The 26,908-nt window shown below is 37.2% G+C and overlaps 12 protein-coding genes across 12 annotated transcripts; 2 read left to right on the forward strand and 10 right to left on the reverse strand.

Annotated features, from left to right (window-relative positions):
• Positions 1-45: 45 nt before the first annotated feature.
• On the reverse strand, positions 46-1,305 carry SWT21 (Swt21p; the record flags this gene model as incomplete). Its single annotated transcript, XM_448208.1, has 1 exon — positions 46-1,305. The coding sequence occupies one exon, from the start codon at positions 1,303-1,305 to the stop codon at positions 46-48; it is 1,260 nt and encodes a 419-aa protein (XP_448208.1).
• Positions 1,306-1,430: 125 nt separating this feature from the next.
• On the reverse strand, positions 1,431-2,471 carry KAR1 (Kar1p; the record flags this gene model as incomplete). Its single annotated transcript, XM_448209.1, has 1 exon — positions 1,431-2,471. The coding sequence occupies one exon, from the start codon at positions 2,469-2,471 to the stop codon at positions 1,431-1,433; it is 1,041 nt and encodes a 346-aa protein (XP_448209.1).
• Positions 2,472-3,198: 727 nt separating this feature from the next.
• Positions 3,199-4,830, reverse strand: SRP1 (karyopherin alpha; the record flags this gene model as incomplete). The annotated part of the gene is made up of 1 exon (XM_448210.1): positions 3,199-4,830. The coding sequence occupies one exon, from the start codon at positions 4,828-4,830 to the stop codon at positions 3,199-3,201; it is 1,632 nt and encodes a 543-aa protein (XP_448210.1).
• Positions 4,831-6,199: 1,369 nt separating this feature from the next.
• GVI51_J11275 (uncharacterized protein) lies at positions 6,200-6,826 on the reverse strand (the record flags this gene model as incomplete). The annotated part of the gene is made up of 1 exon (XM_448211.1): positions 6,200-6,826. The coding sequence occupies one exon, from the start codon at positions 6,824-6,826 to the stop codon at positions 6,200-6,202; it is 627 nt and encodes a 208-aa protein (XP_448211.1).
• A 781-nt stretch (positions 6,827-7,607) lies between these two features.
• DUG3 (glutamine amidotransferase subunit DUG3) lies at positions 7,608-8,696 on the reverse strand (the record flags this gene model as incomplete). Its single annotated transcript, XM_448212.1, has 1 exon — positions 7,608-8,696. The coding sequence occupies one exon, from the start codon at positions 8,694-8,696 to the stop codon at positions 7,608-7,610; it is 1,089 nt and encodes a 362-aa protein (XP_448212.1).
• A 516-nt stretch (positions 8,697-9,212) lies between these two features.
• On the reverse strand, positions 9,213-12,707 carry CHS1 (chitin synthase I; the record flags this gene model as incomplete). Its single annotated transcript, XM_448213.1, has 1 exon — positions 9,213-12,707. One exon carries the CDS (start codon positions 12,705-12,707, stop codon positions 9,213-9,215), a length of 3,495 nt encoding a protein of 1,164 aa, XP_448213.1.
• A 783-nt stretch (positions 12,708-13,490) lies between these two features.
• On the reverse strand, positions 13,491-15,164 carry GVI51_J11341 (uncharacterized protein; the record flags this gene model as incomplete). Its single annotated transcript, XM_448214.1, has 1 exon — positions 13,491-15,164. One exon carries the CDS (start codon positions 15,162-15,164, stop codon positions 13,491-13,493), a length of 1,674 nt encoding a protein of 557 aa, XP_448214.1.
• A 1,560-nt stretch (positions 15,165-16,724) lies between these two features.
• GVI51_J11363 (uncharacterized protein) lies at positions 16,725-17,903 on the forward strand (the record flags this gene model as incomplete). The annotated part of the gene is made up of 1 exon (XM_448215.1): positions 16,725-17,903. The coding sequence occupies one exon, from the start codon at positions 16,725-16,727 to the stop codon at positions 17,901-17,903; it is 1,179 nt and encodes a 392-aa protein (XP_448215.1).
• Positions 17,904-18,514: 611 nt separating this feature from the next.
• On the reverse strand, positions 18,515-19,897 carry NUF2 (kinetochore-associated Ndc80 complex subunit NUF2; the record flags this gene model as incomplete). Its single annotated transcript, XM_448216.1, has 1 exon — positions 18,515-19,897. One exon carries the CDS (start codon positions 19,895-19,897, stop codon positions 18,515-18,517), a length of 1,383 nt encoding a protein of 460 aa, XP_448216.1.
• Positions 19,898-20,417: 520 nt separating this feature from the next.
• On the reverse strand, positions 20,418-23,231 carry GVI51_J11407 (uncharacterized protein; the record flags this gene model as incomplete). The annotated part of the gene is made up of 1 exon (XM_448217.1): positions 20,418-23,231. The coding sequence occupies one exon, from the start codon at positions 23,229-23,231 to the stop codon at positions 20,418-20,420; it is 2,814 nt and encodes a 937-aa protein (XP_448217.1).
• Positions 23,232-23,601: 370 nt separating this feature from the next.
• On the forward strand, positions 23,602-23,958 carry GVI51_J11429 (uncharacterized protein; the record flags this gene model as incomplete). Its single annotated transcript, XM_448218.1, has 1 exon — positions 23,602-23,958. The coding sequence occupies one exon, from the start codon at positions 23,602-23,604 to the stop codon at positions 23,956-23,958; it is 357 nt and encodes a 118-aa protein (XP_448218.1).
• A 307-nt stretch (positions 23,959-24,265) lies between these two features.
• Positions 24,266-26,506, reverse strand: CDC5 (polo kinase CDC5; the record flags this gene model as incomplete). The annotated part of the gene is made up of 1 exon (XM_448219.1): positions 24,266-26,506. One exon carries the CDS (start codon positions 26,504-26,506, stop codon positions 24,266-24,268), a length of 2,241 nt encoding a protein of 746 aa, XP_448219.1.
• Between the last annotated feature and the right edge of the window lie 402 nt (positions 26,507-26,908).

Here is a 26,908-nt window from a genome sequence, read left to right on the forward strand (position 1 = left end):
TACCTTATGTTTCAATAAGGGTTCTTGATATATATTAATTGTGCACTACCTCTGGAGTAATGCGATGCCCGCAGTGTCTCCAGAGTACGATATTGCAGTAGCGTCAGAACTAGTTTTGATTATGTTGATGCGCATGGATTTGCATTGTGGTACATTGTATAATATGTCAGGTTGACACTGCACAACCTGGTTTTCCCTTGTTATACCTCCGGATTCGATAGTAGACTTGTCCCATGACAGTATTTGGCCCTTGCCTAGTGGGGACCCCACTTGAAATGATCCGTTATAGCAAGCTTTCAATTTTTGGAAATCTGATCTACCAGGTAACTCCAAGTGATTTACTGGTCTGTCTGGTCTTCTGTGGTCTAATATTTCAATGCGTGAACTATACCTTTGAAGCACATAGAGATAACTACCATTATCACTATTAATTATTTGGTAACAACCTCTGGCTCCATTGCCCTGTAAATTATTTAGTAATTGCAGTGTCTTTCCTCGTAGATCAATTATGAACACCTGATTCTTGTAAGATCCACAATACCGAACTTGATTATCTGAGAAACTGTCGTCTAGACATGAGATGATAGACTTATATGACTGGGTGCCACATTTCGAACGTCTTGAATACGTGAGTGTGTTTACCGGTTCGCGGCGGTTAACATCATAGACATTAACTTTATTGCGTACCGTTCCTGATAGAAAAAGGGATTCACGATGATATTTCAACACATACGGTGTTTCGAATTTCTCATTTTCTAGATTGGAGATATCATAAGAACGAATAGTACTTAGATTGTTGGTGTCATTAAGATCAACAAGTTTAATCGGAACATTCTTGGCCCCAATAAGAATACTGTTCGCAAGCGGCTCGCTACTACCTTCATACAAAGAATACCGGGGTGAAATGTCTGAGGATAACACAGATTCGTGAGCGAATATTCTACTATATGGGTTCAACAGAGTTTGGTCACTTTTGGGATCCGGTATTAGGTATTGTCTTATCCCGTAGTCACTATTGATAGTAAAGAGAGAAGTGGCATCAACAGACCAATGTATGTCTTGGCACACTACATCTTTAGTAACATCTTTATCCTTTAAGCTGGTTTGTGATTCAGACAGACCCAATTTGGGAAACATATAATTTAATTTTTGTGAGAGGTCGGCTGATGTGCTACTTTCTGTTTCCCATATCCTGTATAATGGTTGCTTTCTAAATGTTGTACCGGTAGAGCAATATGGACTTAAATTATATGAAACGGAAGTCATCGAGTGGAATGTTGTGTTCTTGACATTCGCTTGATTCATTGAATATTTATCTCTATTGATCTACAACGCAATTTTGTTCATCTCATCGCAAAATTTGATTTGGGTATCATTCACTTTATGTTTTGGTATTGAAATTCGCGAGAATTAAGAAACAATCATTAAAATCATACATAATAATATACATAAATGTTACAAATGAGGAGTATAATAATACAAAGTATCCAATATAAATTGTTCTTGCTATAATACAATCGATTCAACGCAATTTTATTGTTTTTATCGAGTTTCACTTTTTTACTCGAACCCAAGACTTCAATAACAGTATCTAGCTTGGTACTGTTTTCTAGTAAGATAGACTTAATATCTGATAGAACCTTGGCGTCATCTAGTCTTTTCGACTTGATAAGGTCTTGTTTCGGTGTACCAATTACAATCGAATCACCGTATCCATCGTCAAATGAGGCATACATATCCTGATGGCCCTCTGATTTTAATGAAACGTTACTTTTTTCTGATTGTTCTAAAATATTATGACTATGGCCTTGAACGTTTTCCTCAGACACTCGTCGGGGTTGGGGTGAATCCAATCTGATTCCCTTTCCTGCATTCCTTATTTCATTAAGTCTAGCTTTAACTATCTTACGATTAGATTCAATGACAGAATTCCACCTCTGGTCAATCGAGTCCATCTCAGTTTGATCAAATCTTTGTGATTCTTCATTTTTTACATTAACATAATTATTCGGGCCATTTTGTAAATATGGTAGAGGTACTGGTTCACCTATAGCCTTCAGTAAGGAAGTTTTCCTTCGATGCCTCTCAATAGGATCAAGACTTCTTTCTTTATTTTCCAGTACTTGGTATTGTGGAGATGCTTTCTTCTTTCCTATAAACTGTAGCTCTTTTTTTAGTTTTGGTGGATCTAAATTATCTTCTTCTAAATTGTTTATTACTACCTTACGCATACTATCCTTTTCATCATTTTCGGTAAATGATTTACCCTTACTGCGTAATGTCGTTGGCGACCCTTCATTTAATAGCATGATTTCTTCAGGACTGGTCAAATCTTCAGTCATCAATCTGGTACCATATTCTGCTTTGTGTTTTTTGTATAGATCTAAGTCTGATATGTTGTTGTTTTGAGAATTGGGATTTAAAGTGGCCCTCAATGCATTGCTTCTACTCTTTCTACCATTCTCTTTCATTACCAGCCTAATACAAATATCCCTCTTTATTTATTGCCCACTGATCCCACTATATGCTAAATATCCGACAAAGTGTTTATTATCTTCCTTGATCTATTCAGTTACTGATCCCCATTGAGCTTTAATCAACAGAAGAAATCGAACCTGTTAGCTTCTAAAATATAGATACTCTCACTGTTAAGATAAATCACCAAAACAATTTTGTAGAGGTCAATCAAAATACTATTTATGCTTTTCAATCGGCTTTGTATATCTTAACTTATCTTGACCTTTTTTCACTTTGTTCATCATTATACAGACACTAACCAGTAAATTGATTCATTTTGTTAAACTTTGTTATGGACGCGATGGGATGCCCAAGAAGGGCCGAAATTAGTGATTTTCGCTCCTAGGCGAAATACAGAAAATGAGAGCTACACTCACTGGCATTTTGTGAGTAATGTAGCAAACCAATATATTTATATATATCATTTTGTTATCTCTATAAATTAAACTTCAAGTGTAATTAAAGCAATATCGTGAAGGAAAGAATTATTATATTAACTATAATAAAAATTTTAGAAAAAAAGGACTAGATTGAGGGCATTCTATAATAGCTGCTGCTAATATTGGTAGTGAATAGAAATGTACATGACTGCTGTTTTATTTCCACTGTGTGACACGTATTTAAAAAAAATTCTTAATTTATGCTTTTGAGTATTTTAGAGTTTGTGCTATTTATGTATAATTAATTGAAGTTGAATTGCTGGTTGACATTAGAACCGAAACCGAAAGTATTACCAGCATTTTGTGGAGCCAGGTTATCATCGACAGTATCGTCTTCTTCACCAAAGTATGTTTCTATAATCTTATAAGCCTTCTCATAAATTCTGTCATTTTCATTTTGTTGGCAATTGAAAATCTTTTCCATACCACCAGCTTTTTCAATCAGGTCGGCATTCTCGTTAATAGCTAAACCACGGGCTTCCTTGTCTGTTTCACCCATCTTCAAAATGTTTTCTAGTGCATCTAATGTCACTTCGATAATTCTGTTGTCAGCAATCTCTAGTAGATCACACAGAGGCTTTATACAACCTTGGGAAACCATGTATCTGATGATTTCTGGTCTTTGTAGACCACCAGAAGAAGCATTGGAGATAGCCCAGCAAGCTTCTTTCTTGATCTTATATTCAGCCGTCTCCAACAACTTAATTAGAGGTGGAATCAAGTTAGCATCTACGACTGCTTGGATTTGTTCAGTATTACCAGCAGTAATGTTGGAGATTGTCCAACAGGCTTCTTTTCTGATCGACTCCTTAGGAGAAGATAATAGGTTTCTTAGGGCAGATAAGACACCACAATTAATAACTACTTGTGTGTGCAAATCGTTACCAGTAACTATGTTACCAACAGCTCTCAATGCAGGTGTTTGAACCAAAGTAGATTGGTGGGACAATAGTTCGACCAATCTCTTTGGAATTCTAGCATCGATAACAGCTTGAATAGCTTCAGCAGGGCCATCAGATAAATATGAAATTGCCCAACAAGCATCTATTAGCGTTTCGTTGTCGAAAGAGTATATTAGTTTAGCCAAAGTTGGCAGAGCCTTTGAAACAATTGACCAATCCGGTTGTGGTTTCTTACCTCTGCATAAGTTTGACAGAGTCCAAGTTGCGGTTCTGATTAATGTAACCTTTTCAGAGTTGAAAAGACTTAGAATAGGTTCCATAGCACTGCATTGCAAGACGTAGTCTCTGTAACTGGTGGAGTCACCGGCAACGTTACCTAAAGCCCAGATAGCTTGTTCTTGCAATTCAACGGAGCCGGTATATAGAAGTTGAATAAACAATGGAACAGCACCTGCATCGACAACGACCTGAGTTTGCGCGGAAGTACCAGATGCAATGTTAGTCAAGGCCCAGGCGGCTTCCAATTGTAGCATTTCTGGTTGGTTTTCGTTCATGAAGTTGACCAAAGTTGGTACAACGCCAGATTGAATAACAATGTCAATCGGTGGGTTATGTTCTCTGGATAGGATTTGTCTAAACTTGACTGTAGCAGCCAGTTGTTCTTGCATGTCGCTGGAGTTAATTTGTTGAACCATTTGAGGCAACTCTTGTTGCAATTGACCATAGAATTGTTGGTCAGCTGCGGAGCTCTCCTCATCTTCTTCATCGGAGTCAACGGAATCAGTTGGTGGTACAAAGTTTCTTCTCTTAGCTAGTACTTCATCTCTCTTGGCCTTCCTCAATTCTACTTGCTGAGTGTCTCTACGACGACGTAACTCATCAGCAGAGAATCTACCTTTATTCTTAAAGTTGGTACGTCTGTACTCTGGGACAAACTTGTTAGATGTGCTGTCGTTGATACTTGGGTCCATGCTGCTTTCACTTGCTAGTATGTTGTCCAGAATATGTAATTGTTTGATGTTATTGTATATATATGAAATTACTGCCTTTTTAGACTGTTTCTAGTTCTCAGTAATGTTTTTGTCCTTCTTGCTTTTATGGCAGAATTTCCCAGTAGCCGTAACTTAGGAAGCGTTCCAAATGAGATAATGGTGAGTACAGGTCAGAATTTCAATTAACCTGAGCTTATATATATGCCTAGCTTTACCTAAGCGTCTAAGAACCAATGCAAACCTTGGCAAGAACAAAACCATAAATTGGGGCCCCATCTTACAATTCTTTATCCTTCCCTCTGCGCTCACAAATTTTTTTTTTCTTCGTGGTTCTTTGACGTATATTATGATATCAATTTTTAAGCAGAATAAGCTGAGTGATCGGAGTCTTCCAACTCAGGAGGAGCTATTTTCAAACACAACTGGTAGTATTATAACTTTTTTTTTTAAAATTATATTGGTCTATATGTATTAGAGTAATTTTATATTATAGGCGGGAACTTAGTACACTTTAGTCATCGTTCAGTGTAAAGTAAATGAAAAAAAATCAAGACGAAAAGAATGAAGTTGGGAATTAAAATTAATGAAAAGATTAAAAATAAAAGAAGCGTAAAAGAAAAAAAATAAGCACAAGTAAATTATTCTATAAATATCAAAAAGCCAGTTCTGGAAGCGATTTCTTAGACAGGAAGAGGGCCAATAATGAAAAAAAAAATGAAGACTATGATCTTAAATCATTGAACAGAAGTCTAGCAATTAGAATTATATTCCCAAGCGTGAAACTCTGCAGCTCGTCTGTCTAACAACACAGGATCGTTTCTTCTAGTATTTTTCTAGCCATGACTAGAAAAACTTCCTAGAACGGTGGTGTATAGATCAACCATATCACAGGACGAGACTATAATGAGCTCTCAAAATTTCACAGCTACAGGAACAAAATCAATGTAGATAAAACACACACAACCCACATTGAAATAAAACAATTGATAGCTTCCATTCAATAACTTATATTGCCACAATAAAGCACCTCAGTTTATCTTTTCATTTGCTGATTCACAAGTTTTTCAATTATGTCTCCATGTATCAGCTTTGACCACTACTATTCTAAGAACTGTCTCCTCGTAGGCGAAATTAACAACAATGATGGGAAGGGTATAACATGATCAAATGGGTTAACATTGTTGTGAGAAAAACAAAACACACAGGACTAAGTAACGGAGGAATTATGATTTCATATTTGTCATTTTTTTGAGTGAGATTCGGAAGGGGGATACGGTAAATGTTTTCTGTCAATCAAGAAAAAACAATGTTCTTTGTTAATCGAAAGGAAAAGTGCAAAAAAGGGCGTCTATAGCAACATCAAAGCACCGGCGACAACAGCAGTACCTGTGGTCAAACCAAATAACTTCATGGAGTTCATTCTGTTACCGGAGGCGTCGTTTTCTGGGACCTTGATTTCGACTTCGGTAGTTGGTTTCTCATGATGGGTGTTGTTAAACTTACCGTACTTGTGAGTACCGGTAGACTTTGGCTTCTTGGAACCCTCGTGATGGGTGTTGTTGAACTTACCGTACTTGTGGGTACCAGTAGACTTTGGCTTCTTGGAACCCTCGTGGTGGGTGTTGTTAAACTTACCGTACTTGTGAGTACCGGTAGACTTTGGCTTCTTGGAACCCTCGTGATGGGTGTTGTTGAACTTACCGTACTTGTGAGTACCAGTAGACTTTGGCTTCTTGGAACCCTCGTGGTGGGTGTTGTTGAACTTACCGTACTTGTGGGTACCGGTAGACTTTGGCTTCTTAGAGCCCTCGTGGTGGGTGTTGTTAAACTTACCGTACTTGTGGGTCTTGTGGGTGGAAGTGTATGTCTTGGTAGCACCGTCACTGGTGTAAGTGATCTCGGTGGTGTATTGCCTGTCCTTGGCCAAAACAGACGAGATGGCCATAGCCGCAACCGTCACAGCTGAAAACTTCATTGTGTCACTAATACGTTCTGTCTTCGCTAGCACTTCTTAGGTCTGCCCCCCCGCCAGCTGCAAGAAAAAACCTTCCCGCCTTATATACTGAAAAAATGTGCAAAAAGTTTTCCTTGGCTTCCACAAGGCGGAGGAAGCTCCCAGGGTCTCCCAAAGGTCTCCCAGGGCCTTCCCAACAGCACAACCAGTTTTGAGCTGTTTTCCATCTGCCTTTCCTAATCGGGATACCCATCTCCCCAATCCCCGTTTACTCAGAAACCGCAGCACGCGCCTCGTTTCCATCCGTCATCCTGTACTGTTGTGTAAACAAGCAAGACCTTGAACAGAAAAATCTGATAGACCTCAGACACACCCGCACAGGAACACCGTCGCTGGATACATAAACAAGCCAAAAAATCCCGCCTTCTTTCCGTTGGGGCCCTGCTACTGTTTCTCTGGGAGATTCTTGCTCTTATACGAAACTCCGCTTATCTCTTCGCTTATCTCTTCGTGTGCTTACCGGGTAACCCTCGGAATCTTGAAAATCGCGCGGGCCCGTTTCTCTCTGCCATACCTGCTTGCTCTGACGCACTATTGTGCTGCAGTTATGATCAACGAAGGAATAAGACAAAAGTAAAATGACGTAATCAAGTTTCTTAGCACATTGGAAGCGCGTTAAGCGTGATGTGGCACATGTATATTCAAGTCGTTAATTATGCATTCCCTAGCGCAGTATATACGTCTCTCTACCTCTCTCTCTCTATATATACATACACAGCTATAAATATTTTATGCACATACATCACACCAGGTGGGCTGTCGCGGAGATGGGCCGCGAGCGGCCCTCCCGCTCCAGCGGTGGGACGTTCTTCTCCACCGCTTTGGCGAGCGGCACGGCGCCCATGAGGCCCTTGCTCTCGGCCAGCTTCGAGCTGCGCAGGTACAGCGGGTCCTCCTGGTAGTACTCGTCAACTATCGGGTGCAGCAGTATCGTCTGCTTGCGTATCGTCAGCACGCTGTTCGTGGGCACCGCAGTCCAGTCCCCGCGCTCGAAGGTGAGCGGCTCAGAGGCGACCATGATCACGTCCTGGTTCCGGTCCAGACGCTCCATGCGGTACTCGCCAGGGCTGGTCTCTATGAACCGCGAACCACTGCTGAAATGCAGCGAGGCCGCCTCGTCTGTCCGAGACGTGATGTATCGCGACACCACAACAGTAGACCCATCCGTCACCGCAAAGTTCAACAAAGAGGGCTCACTGTCCAGCTCGCCATCAAGACGGCTATCCTTTCGAAGGGCTAGGGTCCAGTCCTTGATATACTCTATAGTCTTCAGCAAAGCACTCCGCAGGGCCTCATGCCCAAAATCCCCGTCCCGTTTGCGAGGATCGTGGCCGAGCTTGTGCAATGTGTCCAGAAACAGTGCAAATGCACATTCAGAATCCGTACCACCTTGTAAGAAGTTCAAATACTCGTCGTCTATGTGATTTAGCAAAACTCTCTTGATCCTCTTGAAATTCGAAATCCCTCCGTTGTGCATAAAACATAAACTATGGTACGTGAATGGATGACAGTTCGTCTCCGAAAGTACACCATACGTAGACGCCCTCACATGCGCAAATACAAGACTAGACTTCGTCTTCTCAGCTAATGTCTCCAGGTTTTGGTTGTTCCATGCAGGTGTAATTGCTTTGAACAAGCATGGGCCGTCCTCTTCCAACTCCTTGTCTAGTGGGTAATAAGCTACACCAAACCCATCACCGTTGATCGGTCTCCTCCTATCTAACCGTAGCCGGCTGTCAAATGACTGGTTTATAATAGAATGCGCTGGCCTCGTCAATAGATGTGAAAGTCTGATCGGCTCTTTGCCCTTAAATATCAGGAACCTACACATTTTTTTTCTGCAGAGATAATAAAACTTGCAACTGGTTTATGCAACTTATGGTATTGCTGGTAAACCTGTAAAATATCCTTACTCGAGAAGAAAGGGAAATCTGTCCAGCTTATATATTCACTATTACTAACATTATTGTTTGCATTTTAAGCATTTCTTTACTTTTTTTCACAAAATGACAAATCCACCTCATCGCAAGTCCTAGCCCCTTCAAAAAACCATGGTCCTACGGAGCCATCATAGCTAGGGTCCCTTATTTCGCTGATTTCTCAGTTTTTTGTGATTTCCGAGAAAATGCCACAGATTCCCATTGCAGGAAGTCAGCTGCACTGGCTCGTACAGGAATATATGACTCATTGGTTGTTAATAGTTGAAAGTTCACATTAAACTTAATGCCAAATTGTATAGCAGCTCTTAAGAATATTAGATAACTTTGGGAAATTATACTCTAAAACTGTGTATATACTTGTATATACTAAAAATAATCATAAGTAATTCGAAATTGGTGCACTCATTTCACCAGTGTCTTAGTCTTTTGAAGAACCGGGATATCATGTAGATGGTACAACCGAAAAAACGGATCACAGCAGACAATGCAACTAACCACAGGATAATGGCAAAATATATAGATGCTTTGTTGGATAGTAGTGGTCTGGGTTGTATCTGTTCCGTGTGCTGCTTATTCATAGTCTTTAATGTTAAATAATCACCAATACCACCGGTTTCCAATACTACGGCACAGATGGCAAAATTGGTCATGACCCAGAAGATGATGACCAAAGAACGAACATTGGCATAGTAACCAGTTTTCTTCTCCTCAGGTGATAGCTCTGGCTTGGAGTCCTCTTCATTGGGTTGTTCATATAGCATTTTTTTATATTTCTCGTAGTTAGCCTCAATTTCTGCACTAGAGACCAGAATCTCCATTTTGAATGTACCATCTTCTTTACTTGTAATCTTGCCCAATGGCTTAGATGCAGATCCTTTAGTACCCCATGAAAGATCGTGAACATTACAGAATGCATAAATGTTCAAAACATTAACATAAGAGGGACTCAACAGTAGGTATTGTACGAAACTGGTCAACATATGCCATGGCTGTAGGTAAATGACAGAACTTGCAATGTAGAGACAAACAGTAGATCCCAAAGATATGACCATATCTCTGAATGTTTCCTGGGTAAACAATCCATGGAAAGTGATGTGATCCTCCTTTAGCAGGTTCTCAAATGATTTCACACTCATGAAAACACTGCAGAACATCATATATATCATCAAAACTGCAAAAAAGATAAAAGTAACCACATAATACAACTCTGTACTTTTTGGTTTGTTACCAAGTGATAGGATAAATGTTGATAATAAACAAACACCATATAACCATAGAAAGACAACTGATAAAACACCAAAAACTGATTTATATGTGGTTGCGATTGATAACGTCAGAATTCTGAAGACCAAAAAATAAGAACTTAATGAGAACCATGATAGGAGGGTATTAAAAAACAAGTAAAGGAATTCAATCATTAGGAAACATTTTCTAAAAATATTGTGTCCACTGGTCCAAATTCTGTAGAAATGACAGAAAGAGTAAACACTAGCAAAAAATGAACCGTTTAGCCAACGCCTTCTCTGGAGAATAAATTCCGGAACTCTATCAGGAACGTCAGTAGTTGCGTGAGAGCTTCTACTATATTTCAAAATCCAATTCGCATTTTTCTTCATAACAACTTCAAAACATAAAATACGATCCTCTGCCAGATACATATTCGATGAAAAGAAATGAAATTTCTCCTCATGCTCCATACTCTCACCATAGAAATACTTCTGCAACGGCAGTCCTTGGACAGCTTCGAGCCTGTAAGCTGAAAAAGCACCGGGCAAAACAGTAATGAAACCAAAATTAGATTCTGTCGTTTTGTCTAGAATATTAGACATTTTGTACTCGAAGTTTTGGGATGCAATCAATGGGTTGATTAAATTTGAGTAGTTTTTGCCCAAATCTGTTCTGATTTCACCACATGCCCCACCAACTTGAGGATTCCTAAACTCTCTCCATAATTCATAAATAGAATCTTTCCCAGGCATTGTACCCGCATCTAATAAAGTTACAATATTTGGTCTCAAAAGTTCGGCAAAACCTTCAAAAGCCCATCTGTGAGAGTTAATTTTTTTCTGATTTTGTTCTTTTAAACAAAAAAGCATTTGAATAGGTACTGTACTTTGGTCACATCTTAACTCGACGTTATCATCTGTAACATCTACGACATTCATCATAGTTGTGTGTTCGTAAACGTGAGTAACAACTTTTTTACCATTGATTTCATCCTTAGCAAACCCATCTTGATAACAACCCAAAGAACTTAACAATGCTAACGACTTTTCATTTATTTTAGCTCTACCATCTGATACAATACAAACGACAATTTTTTTCCAGGCATCTGGACCCCATGTACTAGATCTGGTCTTCTTCACCATATGCTTAATATTATCCATTACACCTTTGAGCGTTCTACCTAATAAAATGTGATCCTCATTGTACATTGTAATGACGATCAATAATTCTGTAGACCTCGGATTTAAGTATCTCAGTTGTCTTACAGTGAAGTTCTGTTGTGCTAATACATTAGGCTCACATGTAACAGCTTGATATCTCATAAATTTGAATTCATTAGACAAATCATTGTTTTTATCTATCCCGCTTTGATACTGATTTAGTAACGATCTACTAATAGGAGAATCAAAAACAAAATTACCTTTCCAAAGTTTGAACTTTCTAACTTGAGTACCAGCACGTTTTAAAGAGCGTTTCTTAAAGCTCTCCTCCTGATTGATCAACATATCACGAGAACCCATCGATGAAGTGAAAGAAGTGTTAAGGGATTTAATTTTATCGATAGTATTTGTGTCGAGATCTGCCAAGTCCTCATGTGCATATCCACTAATAACACTCCCACTGCTTAAATCACCATCTTCACCATCACCATAACTATATTCACCCTCGGCTTCGGGTAGTTCTCTATTGGAAGTAACGGCGTCATATTTTTTATTCTTCATATAATCCACTGAGAGAAGCTCTCTTCCAGATCTATGCCCGTATCCATACTGATCTTCATCCACTTCATAAGGATCAATCATTTCACCATTCTTACCCAAGTATGAATTGATTTGATAATCATCACCATTTGGATCCACATAACTGTTTTCAATATCACCATTCGGTACTTCACCGCCATAATAAGGATGTGTTGCGTTTTGTTCGTAATTATTGTAGTTATTGTTATAGCCATAATGGTTGTTAAATGATGGCTCGTTTCCCACAGGATTATTTAGAATTGGTCTTGTATCCTCTGAGTTCGATATTATACTTGGTGTATCCGATATAACAGGAGTTACACCCGACTGTGTATTTAGGTAGCTACTGTTTACCCTATCTCCGTTATTTATATCATCTTCAGTTCTAATTATGTTATTATTATAGTAATAATCCTCTTCATTGAAATAGTGTGTGGTGGAATTGCCTGTCTGACTAGCCAGTATGGAGCTGCTGGTTGTACCGTGTATAAGTTCGGGAGTGTTTTGTATAATATTAATGGATGGACCATTTGTGGTAGGTGTCACAAGACTATGTTCCTGATTGTGATCAGTGAAACTGTTGTTTCTATAATTCAAATCAGTGTTGACAAAAACATCTGTGTACTCTTGTGGAGGAGGAGCCGGACGACCTCTAGAGTTCGTATTGACAAAATTACGGTACATGGGGTTAGAATGCATAGTACCGACATTCCCATAACCATCGTTGGCCACACCTTGTGCTACATCATGCATCTCATAGCTTTGGGCCTCTTCTTCGGGTATAGAATCGCTCACATATGGGTGTCGACTTTGCCTGTTGCTATTGTTATTATTGTAACTGCTATTGTTATTATTGTAGTTACCACTATTGCCATTTCCTTGGCCGGAATAGCCATTGTAACCATAACTTCCACCTGAACCGTACTGATAACTCATCGTGTAATGCGTTTACTGCCCTAGTATAGTTTCTCCCAGGACTCAGAAGCTATCTATACCTTAATGAAATAATCTCTTTCAAGTTATATAGACGACTCACAAAACAAAGTATTCCAATAATCAAATTCATAATACGACTATTAAAATTTTTTATTTTTGAAATTAATGCTATACCCATCGCTAGTTTCTATATATAGCACCAACTGCGTGAAGATGAGATAGCAAAATACCGGGCTGGGTTTGAACAAGCAGCTGTCGCGGGTTTACTTTGGCGAACACCAAAGTCTTCAGTCAACCAGTGTCTTGATCCACAGACAGTTGCGCAGCAATACCTAGAAACTACACACACACACACAAACTCGTTTTTCAAAATTGAAATCTGCTATGATTTTGGTGTTCCGTCCGTCTGTCCTTGGAAAACCAGCCCTCTCATTGTTCTGCGAGAGTTTCTTCGAAAAGGGCACAGCAATCCTTATCTTCACAGACACTCTCTTTACTTCCTCTCTTTAGAGAATTTTCCCTTTTGGGAAACCCAATTGCTTTTCTAGATGTACTGTGAGATTGTCGCTGTACTACTCCCCCACCGCAGCTTCTGTGGGCAATCACGTCATTTCCTCAAGGAGACACTGAAACGGCCGTACAAGGTTGTAAGTGAAACAGAGAAATTACAAAGATGGCTTGGTTTTACGTTTATGGTGATATTAGCATGTGATCCAGATGATTACATATGATTCAAATATAAGTTCACAACGTTGATCCTATATTGGTATTTCCAAGTTCTGTTCACAGTGAGAGCAAGCGCATGTAGTATGGGTGGTCACTTATCTGGGCCAGCATGTCTGGCGATTGATGTAGTTGATCTCTTGCTAATTCATTGTTGAGGATTGCCAGGCGATTCTTGGCTTGGTTGAATATATAGTTCCTCTTCAATTTATCTACGATGCATTCCTCTAAACCACAGGGTCTCTCAGCAATCTTCATGGCATTAGTCAGGAAAGTCCTAGCGTTCTTCTGTAATATCTCAATGGTTCTTGTCTCTGAAGGATTACGAATACTCATTAGGAATGCGCGCAGAAGATCGTTATCTGAGGCATTGATGATAATATCGCATTGACGGAACACTATATTGCTCAATTGGTCGCTGAGCCCTCTTATTTTGCCAGAAATTACATCACCTCTTCTTTCATTTAGTTGTTTGCTGATAGTCTGGTATATCTTACTCAACATCGATGAGAAAAACCATTGTTCTTCAACATTGGCTGGTGTAATTTGTTGGCCATCATCAAGAGTAGATAATATAGTCTCAATTAAGTCTGCCTTCACAGAAAGTATTTTTATATCAATCTCTTGATCATTGTATTGACCAAACGGTAATTCAAATTCTTCCAGATATTTCGTCAGCGACTCTTTCTGGGTGTTGCCTTCCAGCAACATAAACTGACCGTATATGGAAAACTTGCTCAAGTTAATATCGAGAGAATCAACAATTTGCTGGTCTTGACCATCCAGTAGAGGCTCTTCCAGTTGTGCTTGAAATCTCTTGAGTGCATCCACAAAGAAAAATATTTGGGAGTCATTGAAAAGAGCATTCTTTCCATTGTACTTGCTCTCCACAATTAATGCAGTGATTGCTTCAATCAATTTGTATGCTATAGTATAGGTTTCAATAAGTGTATCAGGTGTAATCTGGTCAGACACTTCCATTAAACTAGTCTCTTGTTGATCACTGTCTTGCATATGCTTTACCCCGGTGCCATCATTTGAAGCTTGTTGGTCCTGCAAGGTATCATTTTGAAAACCTTTCTCGTCTAGACCATTGTTCAATTCAGCATCAGTACTCTGTTGAATCTCTGACCACTCTTTTAAACTAGTGATAATATCATCCACTAACTCACGAAAACATGGATAGAATTTTTCTTGGAATAAAGTCAATACCTGTGCTCCATCAAGTTCCCAACCTATACCAGGGTTTACACCATTTATACCTTCAATAAGTAACAGATAACATGTTAATAGGTTAAACTTTAGATCCCAAACGCTATTATCGCTTGTACATTCCTGTAACACTGACTCAAACTTCTGTGTTATTTCAGGAAGGGTAAATATGATCTGATCCAGCCCAACCAATTCTTCGAGATTGTTAATGTAGTTCAGGATGTTAATGTATCCATTAGCTGCAACATATTCTGTATAGACCACCAGATACAATCTAACCTGGTTGTACAATATGTTGTATCGATTCGCTTGAGATGCCTCATTGGTGCAGTGCAAGGCTTTAGTATACAGTTCTGAAGCCTGTATATAGAATCTTAACGTTTTCTTGATGTCTGATAATATCCATCTTTCTGCCTGTTCTTCCAGGTTTGTAGCTTCCAAGTAGAAATCCTCCTGTGTTACCAAAACGGGCTCTTTGCTCTGCTTCTTCTTTGGGATTCTTCTTCTTCCTGCACTTGACATTTTTATTAAAATAGAGTGGTTCGGTTGTTACTTTCACTTCGATGATATCTCAATTGAATTGGTCAAGTATACCAGAAAACAAGAAAGAGACAATTCTGCTAATATAGGTCAACAGTTGTCTAACACCTTATTAGTGTAGAAAGAACATGATGGGACTTACCAATGTATAGTTCTGAAGTTTCACACAGCACCAAGAACGAATTTAGCTCATGTGCACTTGTCGTTTTCGAAACTAGTAGCGATTATGTAGTTGAAATGTGAGTAGGTCACATGCCATCATTAAACTACGTAACGGAGCTGAAATATGGTCTTTCCCATGTGTCAAATAACTCTAGAGAGCATGTCACGTACCGGCAAGCAACCTATAATCATCTTAACCCCGTCACTAGGTCAAAAAGTTAACAATCGGTAAGGCCACAGAGTCAAACAAACCATACCTTGAACTCCCTCCCCTTCATCAATCATATCCAAACGTCATTATGACCACAACTCTCACCCCCCGCTACCCTCCAAACCGAAGATATAGGGCAACTAACAATTGTCACTATGTTTGAATTTGAAAGAGATAGATGAAAATGACGTCTTCACTCAATAAATTATAGCACCCTTACTCCGTTCCTCTCCCCTACAGACTCCCCTCTGTGGCCCCATTGTTCTTAGAATAGTTCATCTGCGTTTTGTACGTGTCAATCTGTGTGGGGCGGATGAGCACGTATTAATATTTCCTTATTACCACGCTTTTCCCGTACAACGGGGAAGCTTCCATTTCAATAATGCGTACCTGCAAGGGAATTCCATGCATCGTCTTGTTTTTCTGCGGTGTATTCTCAGCGGGGCACCCTTAAAAAACTTAATTTAAAGAACAGTGATAATAATTGGAATTTAAAATTAGTCCTTTCTGAAATATTATGGATATGGGGCTATAGTATGCGCGGGTGAATAGTATTTCCACCATGGGTATTGTTGTATCATGCACAGAGAATATTCACCAAAAGCAATATGTGGAGTAGTGGGGCAGTAGTGAATTTTCTGTTTTAGTAGGAAGGCTGATACAATTTAAGGAAAATTATTTAGTTATAAAACAAATGTATGAATCCTTGGGTAAATTATAATTTCATTCCCTTGGAAAACAATAAACATATCTAAACCTTTGCTGAAAAGTATCTTTTCAAAGAAGAAAAAATATTAATAGTTCATCCCTTGAAAAAAAAAATAATTATCAGTGCGCTCACAATAATACATTTTGAATTTTGACTGGCTTTTCTTTTAGAACGGTGACGCAAAATTTGAAATAGACGGTTCTAGAACAAGTATATTTGACAAATAACTACATCAATTTAACTGCTTAGTTGCTTTATTCAAGATCCCTAAATCTGTTATATGGTTTTGAGATCGAAAATAGTAAAGATACGGCTGGTACCATAATAACGGTTTGAATATAACCGGTGATAGCAATTAGTGACATTGTACATCCTTACATTTGATTGCTAACCTCCCTAACAAATTTAGTTCTGCTATCAATTTAACCTAGATCAATCCTTAAATTAATTACACGGCAACATGTTTTTCCCTGGCTATTTCCCTGTGAAATATCAAAACCCAGATATAAAAAAGGCCCAACATTTTGATTCAAAGAAGAAATCTCATCATCACAAACATCATCATACCGATAAACAATCATTGGAAGTTGAATCGAGTGAACATATTTCCAAGACGAATCATTCACAAGAGTTTGGTTACCACAGCGCTGAAGATTACGCAAAAATATTAGGTGAAGGTCAGGCAGCACAAGCATACGTTAACGAATCAGACAACATGCAATCTAACACACATCACAACATGCAATCAGGATCCCATCACGACCATGATGTCCATATGGGTAGGGCTGGTATTCCTGGTTGCGGAACAGCTTCTCACTTAGACTACCCACACACAGGCCATGGTCAACACTATGACCACCACAAGGTGGGTATGCTTCCTAATGAATGCCCAGGGAAGGATCTATTGCATATGTCTCCTAACAAAGTAGGTATTCCTGGTTGCGGAACAGCAGGCGGGTTTACCGGAGAAAATATTAGTGCAAGAATGAACTCGAAGAATGTTCCTATGAATGCACAAGACACTACAGATCCTGAATTTGGTCCTCAGAGCAGAAACATCCCAGGTGCAGGACGTATGGATACCGGTATTGTTGGAGGATCTATGGCAACTGCAGGTGCTAATACTGCTGGGGGTCAATTTGATGACGCTAAGATGAATTCCAGAAATGTCCCTATGGGCGGCATGGATACCACTGACAGAGCATTTGGTGGTCAAGAAACTGCCAATGAGATTCCAGGCGCTGGTCGCATGGGTAACAATGGCAATGGTGGTATGTCGTCCAACTCTGGCTATAATGCTGGTAATGTAGAGCCTAATGTTATGTTGAATTCTACTCATCCAAAATTGGAAACAGGTTCCGGTGCCGAATATGAAACTACAGGTAAAGATAGAAAAATTTCTGTAGGATCCTTCGAAGATAGGCATGACAACTCTCATGCTTATGAAACGGTAGAGGGTATCACTGTTGGTCATCCAGTGAGTGCTATGCCTCCACAGCAGCAATATAATTATATTAGGGCTGAATCCACACCCAGATCTCATCAACATCATCATGGGGAACATAAGACTGCTGAAGAAAAGAAACCTGGTTTTGTCAAAAAGGTAGAACAGACTTTACATATCGGAAGTGAAAAATGATTTATTAGCTGTTTATGAATCGTTTCAAATTTTTAGTATTATGTTATGTTTTTAATTTTACAGATAAGTATAAGTAATATAATATTTGTGTAGCTGCGGTATAATTCAAATGGCCTTTTAATTATTTGAATCGGTCATTGCAATACATTTATTTTGATTAGTGGATGCAAATGAGAAAAATACCATGATATCAGAATATAAGTAGAAGTAATGTAATCAGCTAGTAATCATTTAATCTCTGACGGCACTATGATTACACAGTACTCAAGTTGCCATCTTACCAATTACTGAATTATAGTTTTATGTATCGCTACCAATCTCAAAAAGTTTTTAATGCAAGTACTCAGCATTTGATACAAATTTAAAGTAAACTACACTATGCAAACCAGTGAATTACTATCTTATAATTTTCATTCGTGTAGAAGTTTAAGTGATGATTACTGATAAGATGACTATTAAAATCATGATAGGCTATGTTCAAGAAACAAAAATAGACGTAATAATTATTATTCTATATACAGTTACCTTAATTGATAGAACATATTTTATTTAATATTACAACAAGGAAAGATTAGGAGTTGATCTTTCCTAATATGACAGGATCAGAATATTCAGTGATTATTCAATGCAGTTATTAGTTTCTTCATATAATTGTTTATATGGCCAACCAAAGTGGAATAATGTAATTCTATATTATCAATTTCATTATTAAATTGTATTTGGATGTCATTTAGTTCGCTTTGAAGTATCTTTATCTTTTTTTCTGTAATTTCATTCTCTATATATACTTCCGCCTCTTGCATTTTATTGTGGATAATGTTATTATACTTTCCTTCCAACTCCTGTATTAGCTTTTTATTTTCCAAAGTTTCCCTATAATGTTCCTCATTTATTCTTTGATATTCTGTTTCTGCCACATTTAATTGTTCCTTCAAAACATCATATTTATATATTACATTCGATTCGAGCAGATTCTTTAAGCGTGTCCTCTTCTCTGTAAGTGGTCCCTTAATTCCTTCTATATTCAATTCTGCCCTGTGTGACTCCTGCAAGTCCGTTGATAGTAAACGTAGTATATCATAAATATGTTCAATGGCTTTCTCAAGTGTATCAACAGTGACCTTCAAATTAGATACATTACCTTCTAATTTTGACACGTACCCAATCTGTTTCTTCTTCTCCTCTGTTAATCTGTCAATAGAGTTATTTAAAGAGTTCTGTAGATCTTGGTCATCATCATTATAATTCATAAGGCGTTCTTTTTTGGATTCCAATTCTATTAGTGTGAAACTATTCTTTTCTAGTTCCCGAAGGAGTTCCTGCTTTTTCATCTTGTAATTATTGTAATCAATGGATAGCTTTTCCTGAAGTATTGTAAGCTTTTTAAGGTTAGTTTCCAGAACTTTGTTTTTTTGTAGTAGATCTTCTAATTCACCTGGAGTTTTCTCATCATCATCCTCAATTGCTGTTAATTGTGCTTTCAAATAATTGAAATCGTCAAATTTCGATTTTAACTCGTCTAGCATTTCTTCCATTTGTATTATGAACTGATTACAATCAAACATCCTCTCCTCCCTAAATCTTGCATAGTTTACAACTGCACTCAAAAGCCTTCTAGTTCGATAAGCCTCTGGCTTATAGAGATCCACGATGTTAAAATCATTGATGCCAACGTTCTCAAAGAATTTGTAACATATTTTATTTAATGTCAACATCTGTAAAGTCTCTCTGTAAGGCCCATCAAACATATCCACCGACGTGGACTCGTCATTTCCTTCTGTATTTTGTCGAGAAGAGAGCTGTTCTGCTAGGACTTGCTCTGGAGATATTCCCATAAAGTTTTCGATAATCTGTTTGTATAGAGTAATCACATATTGAGAGGTGGGCCTAGCAATGTGCTCTTCAGTAGCCATTGCAAAATCACAGCTCTGTAAGCATATCACCAGCTCTTCTAAGTCTAGAAGGGGAAATATATCTTGCGTAGGAGTTGCCATTAGAATTGCTCCAGATTGCCGTTCTTGTATTTGCTCCTTATCCTACTTCAAAAATCAAAATCAGTCTAATCTCTTCTATAAGTACTCTGAATGAGCACTAACACAATGGCTTTATTTTGAACCGACTGATTGTTATCTGTTGTGGCACACTGTTTCTGATCTATTTACGCATTGATTACTACTATATTGTATATAGTGATGCTTTGATGAGCATGCTATTGTTTTGATTTTTCAGATTGTTTTTCGTCTTTTGGCGTTATTACGCGACTGGTCACATGGGCCAAATAATATAATAGAATCACCAGCAAAGGAGCTGATTTTGAGATGATATTGACATGATCTTGTAGAAGCTATAAATACTATATTATCGTATTTAAGTTTTCATTAAATAAAGAATAGCGACTGGTATGCAAATGTTTTTCGCTACTTAGAAAGTAATATTACAAATACTGCTGTGGATACTGTGATTTGCTAAAAATCTGGGCTCGGTATATTCAGCATTGCAAAATCCTATTAAGCTTTATTTCATGGTTCCAATCGTTCTTGCCCGTTGTTGCTTCCTATTTTTTGCTATTTTTGAGATTAGTGAGGCCATTTGAGTTTTCCTGCTACTCTTGAGGCTTGATTTTAGCTTCGTTATGTGCGTTGATGAACAAATATCTATGGAACCAGGTGCTATATCGACCACATAATCCAATGGATTGATATTGACTGACAGATGTGGTTTGTATATGTTGCCGTTCATGAACGGTATGTTTTGCTCTTCTCTTTTTAACAAGTTTAAAGAATAGTATGGGGTGTTTAGTCCATCAGTGTCTAAATATTTTGTTGCATCTGCCGACAAATATTCCTGGCAATACAGGCTATGTTCCAGTTTGTTCTTGTCTAGTTGAGCATGTAATAGATCATCTACACCGATATATTGACCATAAATCGCATTACTGTCTCTTACTATTTCCAACCTGAACATATCACCAACACCATCCATTAACATTCTGACCTTTGTTCTGTAAGTTAACTGTTGAAGCTTCGTAGTTGTTAATTTTTTCATGTTATCAACAAGTAAATCAAGTATTTGTAAAAGCGAGGGGGTTTGAGAAATGGTAGTAATCACTCCCAATATATTTCGTATAACTCTGTCGATAGTGTACAACTTGTATGCCTTGTTTTCAAAGTTTATTCTCAAGCTTTCTTCAAACCACTGATGATCCAAATTTCCACTTAGGAATTTCTTCGATGTAGTTTTGATCCATTCGTATCCATCATCCTGACCTAGTTCCAACCCATTATCGCTAAGTTGCATCGGAAGTAATTTGAGAGACTTAGCAAGTAGGGACGGCCTTCTTTTTTTTGTCCGCAAGTCCTTCAATATGGTTGTCTCAGCAATTTTAACGTCATTATAACGTTCATAGAGTGTTTGAATGTAATGAAAGAGACTCATAATATTAATATCACAAAATATATTAATATTTTGTCGGTTCGAGAATTCTTTTTTGAGTTCTGTATCATTACTAAACCACCTTCCAAGCCCCTTTTCTTCTAAAATCCCTTTCATAAACATTGCCTCAACGTCATCTTCACTTATTTGCGAATTTGATGAGATTGCAGGGTTGTGGCAAAACTGGAAATCTAAATGCTTTGTAAAAGAAGACTCCTCAAACAATAAATCAAAAAATGCTTCAAAAATTTGACAGTAGAGATTCTTTTGGGATTCACTAGTCGATGAATTAGATCTTAATCCACATAAAATGATGTCCTTTACATCATAAAGAACTGATTTATCAAAAAATTCATACTTATATTCATAATTATCATAGTGCTCCTTTAATAGTTTGTCCTGTTTTTCAGATTTGTACTCCAAGAGCAGTTGTTTGTCGTTTAGAAACCGCTTCTCTGCATTTTTAAATGGTAACCCTAAGTGATCTAGAGACTTATAGTATGCTTTTTGTTCAACTTCTCTCCATGCTTTATTCCATTCATTCTTTGCAGAATTCCATTGTTGATATTTTTCCTTTGCTGTTTTAAGTATAGTAGGTACAACTTTCTCAGGATTCGTTTTAATTGCATCAATGAGAATGTTTCCATGTTCAATTCCATAGAGTCTTCTTATTACTTTCTCAGTAATGCTATTTAACGATATCATTGGTTCCTTTGGAGATGATACTCTGTTTCTACGTCTTCCGTCGTCCTTTGAAAGCTGAAGACTTTTTTCGTATTCGGTAAACTTAACTATTAAATGTTCAACCGAAAGTAAGAAAAAATCATATTCATGGCGTTCCTCTTCTACCTTAAAGAGTGTCTCTTCATATTGATTCTTTTTATGTGCAATGAAGCCAACTTCTTCTGAAGCCCATACGGGATGGCCCACCCATTCATCATTAAGAACTTCATGACAAAGTCTATCTCTTCCGTGACATGAGGCTCGGGTTTCAAAGCCAGAAAGTCTTTTATAACTCGGACCAGATTCAGTAGAAAAATCTTCTATATCATCGAAATCATTGGATTTCAAAGTTGGTTTCATTCTTTGGTGAATATCTTTGTATTCACTCATTATATTTCCAAAAGCTGTTTTGAGTCCATTGTGGGAACCAAAAAAAATATATGCTCTTTTAGTGAAAGTGTTTAAGTCGATTAAGCTTTGTGCAAATAAATTCATTAATTTCAAGAATTCTGGATATATTGATTCGTCATAGACCAAGTTCCGGAAGTAAATGAGAAATTCAGCCATGTTGGTCGGCCTATCTATTGGCGTGTAAAATGTATCTTTTGAGCTAAGCATTGAAAACTTAGCGCAACGATTATCTGTATTTTGCGATAGAGTTGACCGTATGCTTGATATTTGCTCTTCATTTTTTTCAGTACTTTGTCTTGGATCTATGACCCCTGTTGGTATTAACGCCAGTAATTTCTCTAGTACCTTAGGCTCATCCTTTAATGCAATTGATAATTTGGAGATTTTTTCATCGCGAGATAAATCGGAATATAGCACTCGCTCAATGTATGTTATCTGTTTATTTTCCAGAATTCCACATAATTCATCAACAATGAGATCTACATTTAAATTTTGTCCACAAGTTCGTGTAGTATATTCATTAGGGTCCTTTCCAAATATATCCCTAATAGTTGAAGATAAATGTGGGTATTGTTCATTAATACCTTTTATAACCCTTTCAATACTATTATCTGGACTTGATTCTCCATTGCTGAACTCATCTATATCGCTTCTAATAGCTGATATTAAGCTATTATAGTCTTCGTGGGAAAGATTTTTCTTTAAATCGTTATAACTCTTGACTACCGAATCTGTAACATTATTAAATTCCAAAGTGACCATCACAAATTAAGGAGGCAAAATGCTGAGAGATAATTCAATGAAGCAATGTTAGAGAAGATCTACAGATGAAGTGTCTTATTAGTCCGGAAAAAATCTCAACTATTTTACCGCAACCTGGTGTAGAAAACTATTAGACTTTTTGATTGTTCAAAGAAATTAGATGCTATAGGTAATATCCTGACTTCTAAAAGTGGGTCTAATATTTAATCAAATAAGGACAATAAGCACTTTGGACTAGGTATCCGATTCATAAATGAATATTTGTTGGCGAATCGGATGACATTTTCAATAGCAGAGCTAAGACTTCAAGAGAGACGACATTTAAAGCTGATCCAATGTTTCAAAAACTCCATTTATACGGTAATCTCACATGATTTCCATTTTTTCCTACAGCAGCGCCAATAACCTCCGAGATCATCAGAAATGTGTTGATTCATATATACCTATTACAGTTGTTATGATGCCATTAGATTATTATTTTAGTCCATCTTATGCATATTTTAGAAAGATATTTGAAGGTCAATTGCTCCATCGATTGGTTGTACAACTTGAAAATAAGACGGTATTCCTATTGTTGCCCGAAAAATGCATATTGATTTGGCCGTCGTATTTGAAACTCCAGTTATTTAGGGGAAATGATATGAAAATTATTGAAGGTAGAATTAAAATAAAAATAAAAATAATGATTATTAAATACAATTATTGGTATCGTAATGAAATGAAATAAAAGGTAAACTCGAAATAAAGAAATATTAAAAATGGAAGGAAATTAAAAGGAAGGCCGAGGAATAGAAGTATTAGTAGTTGATAATCACCTAGATATCACAGCAAACAAAGGCCAGTATTGAAATAGGGTAAAAAAAGAACAAAATAAAATCAGTAGCTCCAGTAGCACAAATCATCATCCTAAACATCTCATCAAAGAATATAAGAGGGACTCTTGAATATGGAGCCTTTAGAACATTTACTGCTGAAATGTTCCTTAAGTCAAGGAAGTTATCAATTGATGCAGTGTCAATAGATTTGCTCAAATATTAATGATCAACAGTAATAATTGATGCTTTTTGTTTCAGTCCCTCTTTAACAAGCATTAATTTGCTTTCAAAATTGCAATCTGTATGACCTGGAATCTCCCCAATTCTTAATAGTTCTACTAGAGGGTATGTCTCACTTTCATGATCTGGAGAAATATATGTGACTAATTTTCCACCATCTGATATAGCCAGTTTATGGTGGTCCTTAAAGTTAAATTGAAATGTTCCATCACTTAGTTCAAACATAACAAATTCTTTATATCTAGTATATCTCCTTAAGAACACATCGTCTTTGTGATATTCTTCCCTAACAAAATTTGAAACTCGACTTAAATTTGCTCTCATGTATTTGGCAAAGAAATCAACAACTTCCAAATGTCTACTTAGTTCTTTTGGTTTCTCATCTAGTAGATAATGGCTTGCAACCCATCCTTCCCTTTCATCATAAGTTATATACCAGAATTCATCTGCATCAGCAAGTCTTAAAACAGTGGATCCATTATTAAACAGTACACCAATGTCTTCAGTGGAAAGCTGATATGAGAAGCCATGCTTATTAGAATAGTCTACCCATTTAGTAACAACCATTGGGTTTTTTATCGATGGTAGTCTCGATTTTGGTAGTCCGCCCATTCTCTTTTGAGCTTCAGCCTCTAAGATACCATTCAATGTCAATTGACATTCACTAGCCAAAATACGCAATGATATGTCCGATTTGATTAGATTTGTTGATGTAGGGATTAATTCTTTCCTTGCCATTGATTGCCTAGCCTTACGAATTCTAGCTTCTCTAGCAAGGTCATTCAATTTCCTTTGCGCTTCAAGATCAATAACTTCTTTGTATTTATTTTTAGTCCCTCCAGGGGATAAAGAGTGAGGTAAGATTGGTTGGAATTGCTCCTGTTGCTGGAATTTCTCCATATGAAATCTCTTAGATGCAGATGTTTGTACCGTGTCTGGATACCCATTATTTCCTATCGAATTACCAGCATTATTGTATTCCGTCATGTAAGGGTTACTACTGTACTTATGTGCAGGTGCAATATGAAGCTTATTTGTTGGCACTGTTCTTTCAGAAATATTTGCCACCATATGGTTTTGGTGAACACTTAAGAGACCAGAGGCCTCTAAGCAATTTTGAAAATTCATGAATGACTCTTGTGGAGTAATATGACTATAGTCAGGTACTGTGGTCATCACACTATTTAATGTATAAGGTGGGAAGGTACCTCTAAACCAAACATAGTCCATGATCTCTTGTATAGATGGTCTTTCCATTGGGTTCAATGATAAAATGTCATCTATCAGGTATTTGGCATCTTGTGATATTTTTTTATCCTTTGGATAAGCAAAATTCCTTTGTTTAATTCTTTCATATATTGTGTTTACATCTTTGGCTTGGAATGGTGGTTTACCAATTAGTAGCGCGTATAGCATGACGCCGATAGACCATATATCAACTTCATAACTATGCCCCGAATGCTTTCCCATAAGAACTTCTGGTGCAATATAATTTGGTGTACCACATATGGTAAACTTTCTCTCGCGATCATTTGCCAGTACAGCAGCCAAACCGAAATCTCCTATTTTCAAGTTATAATGCTCATCGAAAAAGATATTTCCTAGTTTTAAGTCTCTGTGTATAACTCTGTTTGAATGCATATATTGGATACCTCCACATATCTGTGTCATGAAAAATCTAACCTCAGGCTCGGTGATAGTCTTCCTCTTTTTAATAAGTTCCATCAATGAACCATTTGGACAAATCTCAAGTAAAATATATACATTGACATTATCTTCAAAACAATCGATAAATTGCACTATATTGGTATGGCTCATGCTTTTATGTATCTGGATCTCAGATAGTAGTTTCTTTCTTGTCTTTTCCGATTTGATAGAAATTTTAGCAACAGTTTTAGCTGCAAATATTTTACCGCTATCGTCTTTTATTTGAAAACAACGTGCAAAACCACCTTCTCCAAGGAATTGGCCTCTATGATAATCTCTTCCACGAGTTTTGATTAAAGATGGTGGTGTCTTACAAAGGGAAGAGAGTTTCTCTTTTTTCCTTTTATGTTGTTGACCTTGCTGATCTATACGTTTATGGTGTTGATTTACCACATAGTTTTCTTTCCCTTCTTCATAATGATTATGTGATGCTGTTGGATTGGTTTTTACTGGAGTTCTAGCTATCCTGACATTTAGTTGTTTATCATCTACATTCTTTAATGGACCCATCATACTCGTTTAGGGTTGGGTTATTTTTGGTATTAGTTAATATTCAAAAGACAAAAATTAAAAAAAAAAATAAAGGAGCAAAATGTAAAAAAAATTAGGTCCTTCTGTCGTGGTTGAAAAAATTGGTGGTATAATTTATTGTTCTCTTTAATTTTCTTATGGGTTGAATCTTTATTATTATGTTTAACTTAACTTATTACCATATAGAAATTTCAGAACAGAAAAAAAAAATATTCTATATTCTCCCTTTGCTCTATGATAGATTGAAATACTTCTTGATTTGAGTTTGCTTTCAGCCTAGAATTATATCTTAGCAAATTTACAAGTTATCCGGAGATTAATTGTAAGCAAATATAATCAAAATTGGTGAAAATAAACTGATTTATCCACACAGAAAAATAATAA

This window comes from Nakaseomyces glabratus, chromosome J (assembly GCF_010111755.1).
Source record: "Nakaseomyces glabratus chromosome J, complete sequence".
Classification (NCBI taxonomy): domain Eukaryota; kingdom Fungi; phylum Ascomycota; class Saccharomycetes; order Saccharomycetales; family Saccharomycetaceae; genus Nakaseomyces; species Nakaseomyces glabratus.